Raw genomic sequence first — 13961 nt, 5'->3', positions numbered from 1 at the left:
TCGACAAGTCATTATGTCGGCACAAGCATTAGGTCAACATGGTCTAAGTTGACAGTCAAAAGGTCGACATGGGGTTTTTCACTGTTTGACTGTCGACCAAGCTTTGTCTTTCACATGAACCTGTCTCTGCCTATCCCCTGGTAAAGCACTGCTTGCATGGTTCTGTCAACTACACTCCAGTCATACCACTTGCTTTGTTGAAAGCAAAGATGTATCTGGTATTGAGCATGGGGGTTATACGGTCAATAAAACTTTCCAGAATATAATAATTTACTGTAAGATTATTTGTAAAGCGAGGCTCCCACGAAGTCCATGCAAAACACTAAATAAAAATACTAGTCACCACTGAAACTATCAGGAGTTAGCATGTAGGGTTTAGTTATTAGGCCTAGGATTACCCATTCAGGTAAAATTAAGGAGGAGGCATTGTACTGCACAGGTCTCTAACAAAAAAAAGTGATAAAAATAGTCAGCAACATCTCGTGGTAAAATCTAGCAGTAAGGAAAGAGCCAGCGAGCGTTTTGAAGAGCAAGAGTAAAAGGAAATTGAGGACCGCGATGGCATGGTTAGATATTGCATAAATGTGCTTATAATGTAGATACACAACTTTACTAGTTGTCAGTAGTGTAGACAGCTAACTGTCTACATACACTATGTGGAAGAAAGTCATTGGACACCCTGGTTTAACTCTGAATTAATGGAATCATCCTGACTGAAGTGAATATGGACTCTTCCTACATGTATAAATATGGAAGCAAGTGTCGTAGCAGATCATTTGCTGATAAAATGACAGACAGGAAACGCACTCGGTTATCATGGTCGAGCTTCGGCTCACAAGCCTCTGATCACAAAAACCAATACACGACAGAGACTTCGTTGGTGTAAGGAGCGGAATAACTGGACAGTGGAGCAATGGAAACAAGTCCTATGGAGCGATGAATCACGCTTCACATTGTTTCGATCAGATGGGAAAGTGTGGGTATGGCGATTGCCTGGAGAACGCCTGTTACCCGAATGTGTAGTGCCAACATTAAAATTTGGAGGTGGAGGCATCATGTTCTGGGGTTGTTTCTGCTGGCATGGCGTGGGCCCACTAGTACAGGTGCATGGGAACATGACATCGGAGACCTACCGAGATATTCTGGATAACTCCATGTTACCTACGTTGTGGCGTTTCTATGGGAACGACGATTGTGTGTTCCAGGACGACAACGCGACAGGTCATGTTTCGAGGGCTACAATGGAGTGGTATGACGAAAATTGCGTCACCCAACTAGCGTGGCCTGTGCAAAGCACCGCATGTGCAGGGTATATAAGCAGTTTCAGTTCGTGACAGGATCCCATCTTGAGAAAGGGACTGGATGTCCCGAAACATGTCGATTTGAGGAACTTGTCACCCTTTATTTAATCCTAAGGAAGGACTAAAGGTAAGAGCTGTAGAGTGACTGACAGGTTCAAGCCTTATTGTTTTTTCCGGATAAAACCTAAGTGTGTGGACCTTCAAACACCTTAGAACCCTGCCTTATCCTCCTTTGTATCTTAATGGAATTATTTTTAACCATTTGTATTTGTTAATAAACGTGTGCTTTTTTAAAAACAAGAGGGATTACAAAGATACCTTGATGGGAGTTGAAAGACACAGTACATCATGAGTACGGGTATGCTACCCATATTTCGATAAAAGAAACCATTATATGTATGACCGCATCTCACATGTGTAAGTGAGGTGCGCATTCCTTTTGGTCGCCGATTATATTTGAGAGAAGAAATATTGTTATAGATATACACATTGCAATTTTTTCTTATATTTCATATCCATATATTGGAAAATTGATCCCACGAGTTATCCATCTGGATTTGAAAGAATTTTTGACATCGCAGAAAGGAAGTATAACATCATTACCCTCACTCATTTTTGTGGTGCCCACACAAGGGAAGCGCTTAGTTTGGTTCACCACCCCTTTTTTTAAACATATTGTGCAAAGCCCTGATTTGAACCCCATAGAACAACAGGTTGTGGTTGCCTTGCCCTTCTACACTACCACAGTTGGTGACTGTACTGCAGGAGGAATGGCACAATATCCCACTATGTGTGCGCTACACAAACTTGTAGAAAGTTTACCACGACGAGTAGCTGCTGTTATTTCTGCAAAAGGTGGACCTACCCCCTATTGATTGTAAATAAACGCATGTGGTGCCCAATGACTTTCTTCCATGTAGTGTATTTACACTAGTCAGACTGGTAGAATGTGTTAGCCATGATAGTAATATTTAACCTCATCCTTCATAGGTGCAGTTTTGCCAAAAAGCAACTTTCGGCGCACCAGGTCCCATGACACTATTAGCACCAGGCATCTTTTTTGCAGAAAATACATCTTGGCTACACAATGGTGCGATGCTTCCACAGCCAATATGTTGGTCTGATGGACCGATATATCAGATCTTGGGTGTACACTGAATGATGCAATAAAGGTCAGAACAACACAACCTTCATTACGCATGCCACAGGCTTCGCATATTGGGCATATACAATGAGTGATATGCCATTCAGAATGGGGCCAACATGACATAATGGGTCAAAATCGGCCAAGTGTGTTCAGAGCTTTAGCCGCAACACAGCGTGTCTAGGACACAACAGGAAACTGTGGATTCGTTTGATATGTGACAGTTGTGTGCTACAGTACCAGAAACTATACTGCTGCACCCCTGCTCTTCCGGTCCCGACCGCCCTTGTGAATAAATGTGCCCACTGGGGGGGGGGGGGGGGGCCGGGGGGAGCGGTTATTTTCTGGGAATCACAGGATTGAGCATATTTTCATCCCGCATACCGGGATTTATAACGTGCCCCAGGATTGGCATCCCTACTCAGATTGCAAAATATACCATAAAGGCTGCGCTTATTTAATCAAAGGTCCATGTATGTTTAAAGCACTGCTAGACACAGTTATATAAAAAAAAAACGAGTTTTATTCTCACAATAAAATGTATATGTAGATATACGTTCAATAATCGGTGGCCACCTAAAATAAACCAATAAATATATGCATAGTATTTACTTTATAAAAAATTCATTAATTAGGTGAATTTAGTAGACCCAGGATCACAAGTGCATTAGTCCTTCCACTTAAATATCCAGACTGCTATTAAGCCAGTTTAAACCGTATACATTTTTGTTTTGGCTGTAGCAAAAAGGGCAGAAATTTGTATCCAGTATTTGTATAGTACTCACAGGTTCCAGGCAATTTGTCAGTTGTATTCAGTGCTGTTCTGGCAGGGAGGCGGGAGGGCTATATCCGCAAGTGGTTAAGATGTTAGAAGTCTGAGGCCCTCCGTTCTACAACCCGCACGATGCAGATGCCAAGTCGCTGGCAGTTGGTGTCAGTCTCTTACACGAGCCCACGGTCACCTCAGGTGATTCCCCCAATTCGACTTTTGTAAAAGAGCTGCTTTTACAAAAGTCGAATTGGGGGAATCACCTAACTTAAGCTAGCAGTGTTTGAACTCACTTCACAGACGTGAGGTGACCGTGGGCACATGTGAGAGACGCTGCTGCTGTGGACTTGCGGGTTTTATGTGTAGTAGTACAAGTAAAATCTTAGTAATGTACTTTCATACCTTGTTTATAGAGAATGCCTGTGCGTTCGGTATACCATTGCTCTAATGCAGTAACAGTTGTTGGATGTATTCTGTGAGGGTTATGTTTTTCAAGATGATTAAAGGATTGTAATAGGTGAGGTGTAATAAGCGAAAGCAAGCATATGTAACATTGTGGGACAGCATATAGAATAGAACGTACATTGGGGGTTATTCTGGTTGATTTTCAAAGCTGTGAATTCGCAGTCCACCAAACCCTGCCTTGTGAATGGTGGCCTGGCCGCCACCCATTCACAGCATGCGTTCGCACTTGCTGCGAATGGATGTTTTATATAAACATCTATTTGCAGCCTGCGGGGGAACACCCACATCATTCGATGGTCAACGACCATCGAATGATGTGGAACGTGCATGCATATCTAAGGTTGCTCAGAGCAACCTTAGATGTACGTGCACATTCTGAAGGAAGAGGGCAGGCAGCCGACATCTGGTGATGTCAGCTGCCCATCCCCTGCACCATCGTAACATTAGCATGAGAATGTCCAGCGATCTCTTGGGAACGCCCATGAAATGCTGGGCGTTCCCATATGCAAATGGTTTGGCCCGCCACCCCCTGCACTCAAGGTTGGGTGCTTGCACCCAGTGAACAGTTTGTTCGCCGTGGGCGCACACACTCGTGCGAACACACGCTGCCTTCCAAACAGACCTGAAAAAGGTCCATTGCGTAGCCTAAGATAGTATAACACACATTACTCACTACATTTACAACCGGAACCGGGAGAAGGGATCTACAGCAAAAAGATAGACAACCATTAGGTCGACACCATTAGGTCAACAAGCAAAATGGTCGACATGCAAAATGGTCGACATGCAAAATGGTCGACATGCAAAATGGTCGACACTACCATTATGTCGACAGTGTCTAGGCCGACATGGGTTTTTTCACTGTTTTTTTTTTACCAAATTTCGACACAGTCAACATGGACACAGTTTGAAGTGAACCACAGCCCCTCACAATGCTTCGGGCACGGTGCTTCTCTGCGCTCGGCACACTATTTTATTCTCCCACCACGCCCTAGTGCAGGGCTGGGCAATTGCGGCCCTCCAGATGTTGATGAACTACACATCCCAGGATGCTTTGCATACGTTTTGCTATGTGGCCATGCTGAAACTGATGCAAGGCATGCTGGGATGTGTAGTTCATCAACATCTGGAGGGCCGCAATTGCCCAGCCCTGCCCTAGTGGATGGTAGGGCATGAAATACCGCCTTTCAGCACATGTCGGATCAAAAAACAGTGAAAAAACCCATGTCGACCTTTTGACTGTCAACCTAATGGTAGTGTCGGCCTTTTTGCATGCTGTAGACAAATAGTCCGGATCCCTTGCTAATCCACTACTGTAGTGTTCCCGCTAGGCTGTTTTAGCGGGGCGCTGCGCCCTGCCCGATTTTTACAGGGCAAAATGCGCCCTGCCCTGCTAACAGCACCCCGCTAAAACAGCGTGGTGCCTGCCCTGGCTGTGTGCACGGGGAAGCGCAGCGCCGCCTTAGACGGCGATTCCCAGCTCTTCCCCGACAGCACGGTAACTTCGGCGGTGCCGGCCCCGCCCATTTTCGTGACGTCGCGGCCCGGGCACGCCCCTTTTCGTGACTTCTCTGCCCGGGACTGCCCACAATTGTGACGTCGGCGGGCCCGGTCTGCCCCCCTTGCGCTGCGGCGCCCTGCCCGCCCTCATTTCTAGAGGGAAGACTATACTGTATTGTTCTATGTATTGTATTGCAGCTGAAAACAATAGATGATAATAAGCCTTGGTGAGCCAGGGCTCACCAGAGAAGGCTAGTTGAAGAAAGCTCGTCGTTGGAGTGGACGACTTACCATAGCAGGACACTATGGAAAGCCATCCAACACATCGCTCATCTACTGATAATACGAACAGGTGAGAGGCGGCTGGCAATGATGCAGGAGCACGCTGGCCCGTACGCACTGTGTGCTTTTTGAGCTGAAAGCAGTTCAAATGTCAAAACAGCTGCTTTCAGCTCAAAAATCGCCCAGCGTGTATGGGCCTTCAGAAAAAAAAAATAACCATTGGACAAAAAAATCCTGTATAAAAAAGCCTAATGGTGCTCTTTACCTCTGTGGTGCCGTCAACCAACCACTGGATGGCACCCAATGGAGCTCCATTCAGGAAACACACACGCACACACAGGCACAGCAAAATCTGGCAGCTCCTGACATGTGTAAGTAGCACCACCCCCAATAATCAGGCCCTGGTGTCATTTTAATTAGTAATTAAATACAGTAAATAAATCCAGCAAATTCAAAATCAAGGAAAGTATATACTATACTGTATATCCTATTTTATTGCGATTTTCAAATAACATTTGCAATACAAATATCAACATTGCTGCAGTGCTTACTTGAGATCATTTCAGTGAACCAGATAAGACCTTAAAGCCGCCCATACACAGTGCAATGCGCACCATGAGTTTTGAACTAGATCGCCTCGTATCTAGTTCAAAACACGGTACTTGTGTATTTTGGCGGCGCCCCCGATCTCCATTGCTCGATGTTTTAATCGCATCGCATGCCATGCACCCGATGGCATGCGATGCAACGCGATTTTTGCCCCCTATGCGATGAAAGATTCTATAAGCACCCAAAAGGGTGCTTTTAAGCACCCTAATGGGTGCTTACAATGTTAAATGCACCCCCACGCCACCCCCCCCCACTATAAACGTGAACCCAAAGCGTGGCGAGCGCATCGAGCCCGGGAGGGGCGGTGGTACGCGTCCTCCGACCTTTTCATACCCCCACTATCCACGTCGGCGTGGAGTTGAGAATAGAAAGTGTGGCGAGCGCAGCGAGCCACCGAGCCCGAAGCGTGGCGAGCCCCGCGGATACCTTCACAGGTATTGGAGTCCCCTCGCGGCCTTCACAGGTATCCGCTGCGCTCGCCACGCTTCGGGCTCGGTGGCTCGCTGCGCTCGCCACACTTTCTATTCTCAACTCCACGCCGACGTGGATAGTGGGGGTATGAAAAGGTCGGAGGATGCGTACCGCCGCCGCTCGCCACGCTTCGGGTTCACGTTTATAGTGGGGGGGGGGTGGCGGGTGCTTATACAATGTTTTATCGCATTGCATCGCATTGTATGGCATTGTATGCCATATACAATGTCATACATCGCATACCATCGTATGCCTTATGGTATGCGATGCGATGGGCGCCGCCAAACTACACAAGTACCCAAAACACTTCCTATGTGTGATTTAAACTAAAAACTAGGTCATCTAGTTCAAAAAGTACCTGCAGCACATACTTTTTGGACTGTACAGGAGTGCACATCGCATCGGCAGCCCAAAACAAACTGTGTATGGGAACCATTAGTGAAATGAGTCGATAACACAATGAAGAATAGAATTCTAACATGCAGGGAGCTATTTTTTATCTCAGAATGTAAATAATAATTACTTTTTGGTAGCAAGTTTGAAAGCTCTATCCCGTCTGCAGGGACTGAGCTGCACAAACGAAGAGCAGATGACGTCGGCTTTGACTTATACGCCTTACACCGCCGCAAAACCCCGGGTCTTCGGCGGGTCAGAGGCGGTGTAAATGGGACACGCCGTGTCCTTTTACACGGGACTTCTATCCAGGTCCAGGCGGCAGCGGAGGAGGTGAATGGATGCCTATGTGCAGCATCCATTCACCTCCCTGACTACGGCTGGGGGGGTTGCTGGTGGCAGCCCAGCAGCTTACCTTGGTGCTTGGCTGCCCCCAGCACAGCGATCGGTGTTTCCAGCGAGGATCACCGCGTTCCCGGCACTTGTAGATGATGTCATCTTCATGCACCGCAGTATAAACGTTGTAAATCCCGGATCCGACCCGGCTTGGATCCTTCTTCCAAATGCTGGGTCGGGCTATGTACACACTGGGCGATTTGGAGCACCACGATTTTATTAACTACTGTAGATCAGCGGTGCTGCGGGCAAATGATACAGGGAATACACACTATCGGTAACAATATCGGTCAATGACGTCACCCTCCCCTTACATGCATTGTACAGACAACAGTGGGATTGTTTTGGCTGTGCGAGAGCGCTCATCGTTAACGATATTGAACATACACACTGACTAGACAATATGCAGGATATACCAATAACGATATCAATATTGTGCATATCATTAGCAATATAATCACCCAGTGTGTACCTAGCATTAAAGATCAGCCAGAATAATTTTTTGTCTACATTACTGTTGCACCATTCATACAGTACCAAGAAACATTTGGTGTAATTTAGCAGAGCAGCAAGAGTTTACTGACATTTTAGTTGAAATTTAAGATGAAGTTGGTGCAAATTGATAAATATTAATAATACAAGAAATGCCAAGACAAGGGGCCTAATTCAGACCTGATCACACAGCCACAAATGTGCAGCAGACAGCGAGCATGTACATGCCACCCCGCTATAATAAAATCCTGCCTGCGTTTTCATTAACACTTCCAGCATTTTTTTCTGTCACACCTAGCGCTTTCCTTAACATTAAGCTGGCGGTTATCAAACACAAAATGTAGAAGGCTTTCATCGCAGCACAATGTCGCACGTGAGCATTGCGGACCATACACCTGCCAGTGTATTGATAATCATCAGCTGTGCGAATTCGCAGCCGTACAATCAGGTTATGAATAACCCCCAAGATACAGTTTCCGAAAGTTCTTAGGAGAATGCTATGTCCCGGCTTTACATTTGATAAAAAGGACTTCAGAAATTAAACATTGGGACTATCGTGGAACATTAGAGACAGCTGGAACTTTAACATCGAAGTAATTGACTTGTCAAAGAGCATTACTGTCCAATCTTAGGTCATATTTATCAACACTGCATACAGAACTAGCCACACAGCTGCAGCTCACAAGTGGAGACACTGTTGTGCAATACCTGAATCTGCATTTATTTTTACATAGGGACCTTTTATACCGCTGCCATCATGTGACTCCGGCTGACTTCCCTCACACAGCAGTAACCCCCACCACATTCAAGAAGCAACAGCAATAACTTCACAACAGTCTCACACACTATGCACAATAACGATATTGTTAACAATATTATCGTGCATAGCATCTAGTGTGGAGGCACTACATCACTAACTAGGTATATGGTCGACACTTAGGTCAACATGCATTGGGTCGACCATTGAAGGTTGACGAGGCTTAGGTCGACACACGAAAAAGGTCGACATGGTGAAAGTCGACAGGTCAAAAGGCAGACACAAGCATTAGGTCGACAATGGGAATGTCGACAGTCAAAAGTTCAACATTAATTTTTCACCTTTTTTTTTAAGCTGGCATGTTCCAACAGGGAGATATTTCATGCTGTACCATCCACTAGGGTGTGGAGGGAGAATAGAATAGTGTGCCGAGTGTAACGAGCCATGCGAGAGGACGCGGTCACCGATATGGTGTCCATGTCGACCATGTTGACATTCAGGACATAAAAAAAAGGAAATAACCTTTGACTATCGACCTAATGTGTCAACATTTAGACACAGCCCAGAGCCAGCAGCAGGGCTAGCATTGTCCCTGAAGTGGGGATAGGGCAACAAAGTGGTTATACTGGCGTGGCAGGGGCGATTTAACGCATTTAGGTGTGTACACACGGTGCAATATGGTCGCTGAGCAATTTTGGCTTAATACAGTATCTCTCAGCAATATATTGTTCAGTTTGATCAGTGACCAGCAATTTTGGCTGAAAATTGCAACCTATTCTGTCTCTACCTCATTTTGACTAGAAATCGCTGGTTGCTGGTACACAGTGCATTGTGCACCATAAATTTTAGCCATAATCGCAGGAGCATGCTCCTGTGACCAGCAACTATTAAGGGCTGGCTGCGGGAGTGCGCTCAGAGAGATTTATTTCCCACAACACAAAAAATACACTGGCAATACAGTCGCTCAATGACCATTTAGCCAGCGATAATGGCTTAAATTGCCCCGTGTCGCCCTGGCCACTATTTGCTGGGGCAATTTCAGGAGCATTACTCGGCGGGCTGTCCTTAGCGCACATTACTTATAAATAAAAAAACTAAAAAAACTTAATCCCCCCCAGTTAACTAGCATTGGGGCAGATGTATTAACAAACTAATTTTGTTTGTTAAATATCGGGTCCCACTTCTCCTGCATAACGAGGAGAAGAGGGCACCCATAGCGGCCTCATGTATTAACCCCCCCACACGCCGATAAGGAGAGACGTTGTGCCCAGGGTTAATGGCTTTCCTTATCGGCGTCCCCTCATGCCTGCGCATTTTAAAAAATCCTCCCTCTCTCCACCCGGACGGCTAGACTGGGCATGCGCGGGATCTCAATATTCACGCGAGATCTCCAGCATAGCTCACAGCCAGCAGCAGGGACAGTGCTGTCCATGCTGTGGAGATAGGGCATCGCCAGCCTGTTGCTGGCAAAGCCAACAGCAGCGGCGGGCGGAACGGTCAGTGCTGCTGACCGTTTATACATTTGCCCTGCATATCGGTCTGTTATCATTTAGATAGCAGCCTCGATATGGACATTCGCCAGCCTGTTGCTGTTGAAGCCAATAGCAGCAGCGGGCGGAACGATTCATACTTTCACCCTGCATATCGGCCTGCTATCATTTAGATAGCAGCGTCGATATGGACATGCTCCTGTCACTGCTTCACACAAGGGGCCAGATGCACTAAGCTTTAAAAGTGATAAAATGGAGAGTGATAAACAGCCATCCAATCAGCTCCCATCTGCCACGTCACAGACTGTATTTGAAAAATGTCAGGCAGGAGCTGATTGGTTAGTTGTTTATCACTCATCATTTTATCACTTTTGAAGCTGCCTTAGTGCATCTGGTCCAATGGGAGAAGCGGTATCAGTGCACATAACATGCGCTGATACCCCTTCTCCTCCATCACGCACCTTCATACATCTGCCCCATTAAGTGCAGATATGCACTTAACGCTAGTTGATACATCTGCCCCAGTGTGTATGTGCTATATCGTTTGCCCGGGAACTCCACAATGATTTCTCTTGTGGGGCATACTGTGTAGTGTGTACACACCTCACTAGGGAAGGTTTAATTTACCTAAAATGCCAGGTAGGCACCAGGCAGCATGTAACCATCTTTGTTGTGGGACAAAACACTTCCACTGTGTGCCTCCCAACCAGAGTCAAAGTGTGCTGGTACTTTTGTTCCACATGCAGTTGGAACTTGGCACTGGCAGCTGCAGTGACAGAGGACACTGAGGTGGGACAGGGAAGCAGAGGTGCAACTTCTCAGAATGGGAAGTTACCCCCATCCCGGCACGTCAAGTGACATAAGGACGCCCCCCAACACAGCTGACACCGGGTCACTCACCTGCCGTTCTCAGTCGGCGGTACCCGGACGGTGGGCGGCGGTGCCTGGTCTGCCATTCTTACGGGGACGCGAGAACTCAACTGCGGGGAGAGAAGCAGCAGCAGCAACGGCGGCTTCCGGATACAGGAGGCGGCGGCAGCTCACGGAAATCCTGCTGGTGGTGTACACGGCGGCGGGATGCGGCATCCCTTGTACCTAGCCTACGTGCTGGAATAATCACACGTCCCTCAGCTGTGTGGCACATTCCGCGTACACCCCAGTGCCCCACACACAGCGAGCATATGCATAATTGTGTTTTTTATGAAATACATAACAGGGCATTATGGGACAACTTATTACTGAAACAGTGGTGCAGCAGGTGGCTACGCGCCAAATGGGGGAGTGAGCAGGTATGCCCTAGGGTAGGGATGGCCATCGACTATCGCTGTTCCCAAAACATCGATGGTTGGGACCTAGTGCTCGATGTTTTGGGCATCGATAGTGGATGGTTGAATAGTTTTATGCCATCGATGGATGGCTTCCGATGGCAAAAGTTGTGGGCGCACTGCGTGCGCAGCGTCATTGCGTCCAGCGGCATCGCTGCGGGCGGCCCACCCCGCCGGAAGGTGCGTGCATGCGCAAAAGAAACTTAAACTGGATTGATGGCTAACATTTCTTCTGCGCATGCGTGCGGATCCCGGCTAAGTGATGGCAGGAACCATCGATGGTGTGAGATAGAATGGTTTATAGCCATCGATGGTTCCTGCTCTAGAAGCCATCGATGGCAACCATCGATGGGGGATGTGCCGATGGCCATCCCTACCCTAGGGTTGCCAACTCTGAAATGAAGAACAAGCAACCGTAAAGTGAAAAACAAGCCCAAACCAATCCTAAAAAGCCCCCCAAAAAAGCTACTGCCAAAATGGAGCAAAGCTTCCCTGGGGTGAAGGTGCAAGGACTAGTGGGGTCTATTCATTATCATTAATTTTACTAAAATTGTAGTTTCACTCCCACTGCTCATCAGTAGTTTCACTTCCACTGCATGGCAGGTTTAGTGTTTTTAGTGCTCCCTGCAGATCCCGCCGATGCTGGCTCCTCGAAGCCACCGTAGAGTCTGCGACGCATACACATACAGTGGCAAACGCAGGATTTTCATGGGAGGGGTTTTCATATATACATACTATGGTGCCCATACACGGTGTGTTTTGGACTCGATTGCATCGCATCTAGTTCAAAACGCATGCGATGGCCTAAAGCACCATGCATTTTGAACTAGATGTGATGCAATCTAGTTCGCATACGCCATGCCCCTTATCGGCCGCGATTACTGGGACCTAAAAGTTGGGAGGTATTGCGTGGGGGATGTAACACTCACCCAGGAACAGAGCTGTCCAGCCATTGTCAGTGGGCCAGTCGGCTACGCACTAGGCGAGTGTGATCTGTGGGGGCTGGCTCCATAGGGAGGCGTAGCTGAGGGCCTACAGCATAGGCAGAGGCATGCCCCATCATTAATCAATAAGGGTCATTGATAGGTTTCACCTTCCTCATCAGCAGGGATGCAGCAGACTGCCCTCTCCCCATTAGGTGCACACTATTTGCCGGGCTGGCTAGGAGAGCCCACCCAGACTCTATACAGGTGTGCAGGAAGCGCTGCAACATATGGCGTGATGCCAACAATGATTTTTATTCCTGTACACATTCCAGCCTGCCAGGGCCGGTGCTAGGCATCGGAGCGCCCCAGGCAGGGAGGAGGGGGGCGCCCCGGTGCTCAATCACTCACCCACTCCAGGGGGGCCATCTGCCGGGTCCAGCGATGCGGCGCATAGCGCCGTGACGTCCTGGGGGGGGGGTGGGGGGGCTTGCAGTGGGATGTGGCGCTGGCTGCCGTGACTCTCCCCGGGGAGGGGGATGTCCGGTGCCGTGATGTCACGGGGGGGGGGCCTGGCGGGTGATGCGGGTCACCGCTATGCTCCCCAGGGATGGGGGAGGGGGCGGCGATGTGGAGCGGGGGGGACCAGCTCCAAACTGCCGCCCTCCAGCGGCCGGCGCCCTAGGCAAATGCCTAAGGCTGCCTAGTGGTGGCGCCGGCCATGCAGCCTGCTCTTACATGAGCAAATTCGGAGATGATTGCTGATTCACAAATTTGCATTCTGTTTAATTATGGAATGACTGTGCATGCATATAGATTGGAGCTCTAAAAACACTATCATGCCTTGATAAAGAGCAGCAGCTTGAAACGTGTCGGCAGGAGGGACCCCCCTTTTTTTGTTTGAATGTGGTGACGGTTGTGAGAGAAGGTAAAAACAAAAAGTATCACCATCTGTGCCTACCGGTTTAGCACAATTTTGTTTTGGACTCCAACTCTAACCTCCCTCATTGCCCGGCAGACAGAACTTTTTAAATTTTCTTTATTGATTTTACTTATATATGTAAATAAAATACCCCTTTTTTATGCAAACACAAGGAGTGGATTATAGTTTTATGAAAAATTACCTTCGCCTCCGGGCAAAATATACCTGTTGAGGAGTGTCAACATGAGAACCGCCACCCCAAAAAGATACCTTTATAAGTGTCAAGGGTACTTGTTTCCTAGCACGGCCACACCGATTTACATCGGGGTGGTCGTGTCGGAAAAATCGGGTCGATTTGGTCGCATGCGATGCGATCGACGCGACCGACCCGATTTTGGACCCGATTTTTTGATTGAATGAAATGTAAATCGGGTCCCTGGGACCCGATTTTACATTGGATTCAATGTAAAATATTCCCTACACCCCCAAATTTAGCGACGTAAACCCCACCCCACGATAGACGCCAACCCGAAGCGTGGTGAGCGCAGCGAGCCCGCGAGGGGCGGCGGTGCGCGTCCTCCGACCTTTTCATTCCCCTACTATCCACTAGGGCGTGGAGTGAGAATAGAATAGTGTGGCGAGCCACCGAGCCTGAAGCGTGGCGAGCGGACGCGGATACCTGTGAAGCCCGCGAAGGGACGCGTTTACCTGTGAAGGTATCC

The 13961-nt window shown here is 47.9% G+C and overlaps 1 protein-coding gene across 1 annotated transcript in view; it reads right to left on the bottom strand.

Moving 5' to 3' along the window:
• GALK2 (galactokinase 2) overlaps positions 1–11338 on the bottom strand; it is a 166561-nt gene extending 155223 nt beyond the window's left edge. Inside the window, exon 1 of the mRNA XM_083183955.1 lies at positions 10970–11338. Coding sequence (XP_083040081.1) covers positions 10970–11025 — 56 coding nt within the window. The 5' untranslated portion in view covers positions 11026–11338. The remainder of the gene's footprint in view (positions 1–10969) is intronic.
• Between the last annotated feature and the right edge of the window lie 2623 nt (positions 11339–13961).

This window comes from Crinia signifera, chromosome 4 (genome assembly GCF_055691185.1).
Source record: "Crinia signifera chromosome 4, ASM5569118v1, whole genome shotgun sequence".
Lineage (NCBI taxonomy): Eukaryota > Metazoa > Chordata > Amphibia > Anura > Myobatrachidae > Crinia > Crinia signifera.
The sequence above is the reverse complement of the archived record's forward strand: the minus strand, read 5'-3'. Positions and strand labels throughout refer to the sequence as shown.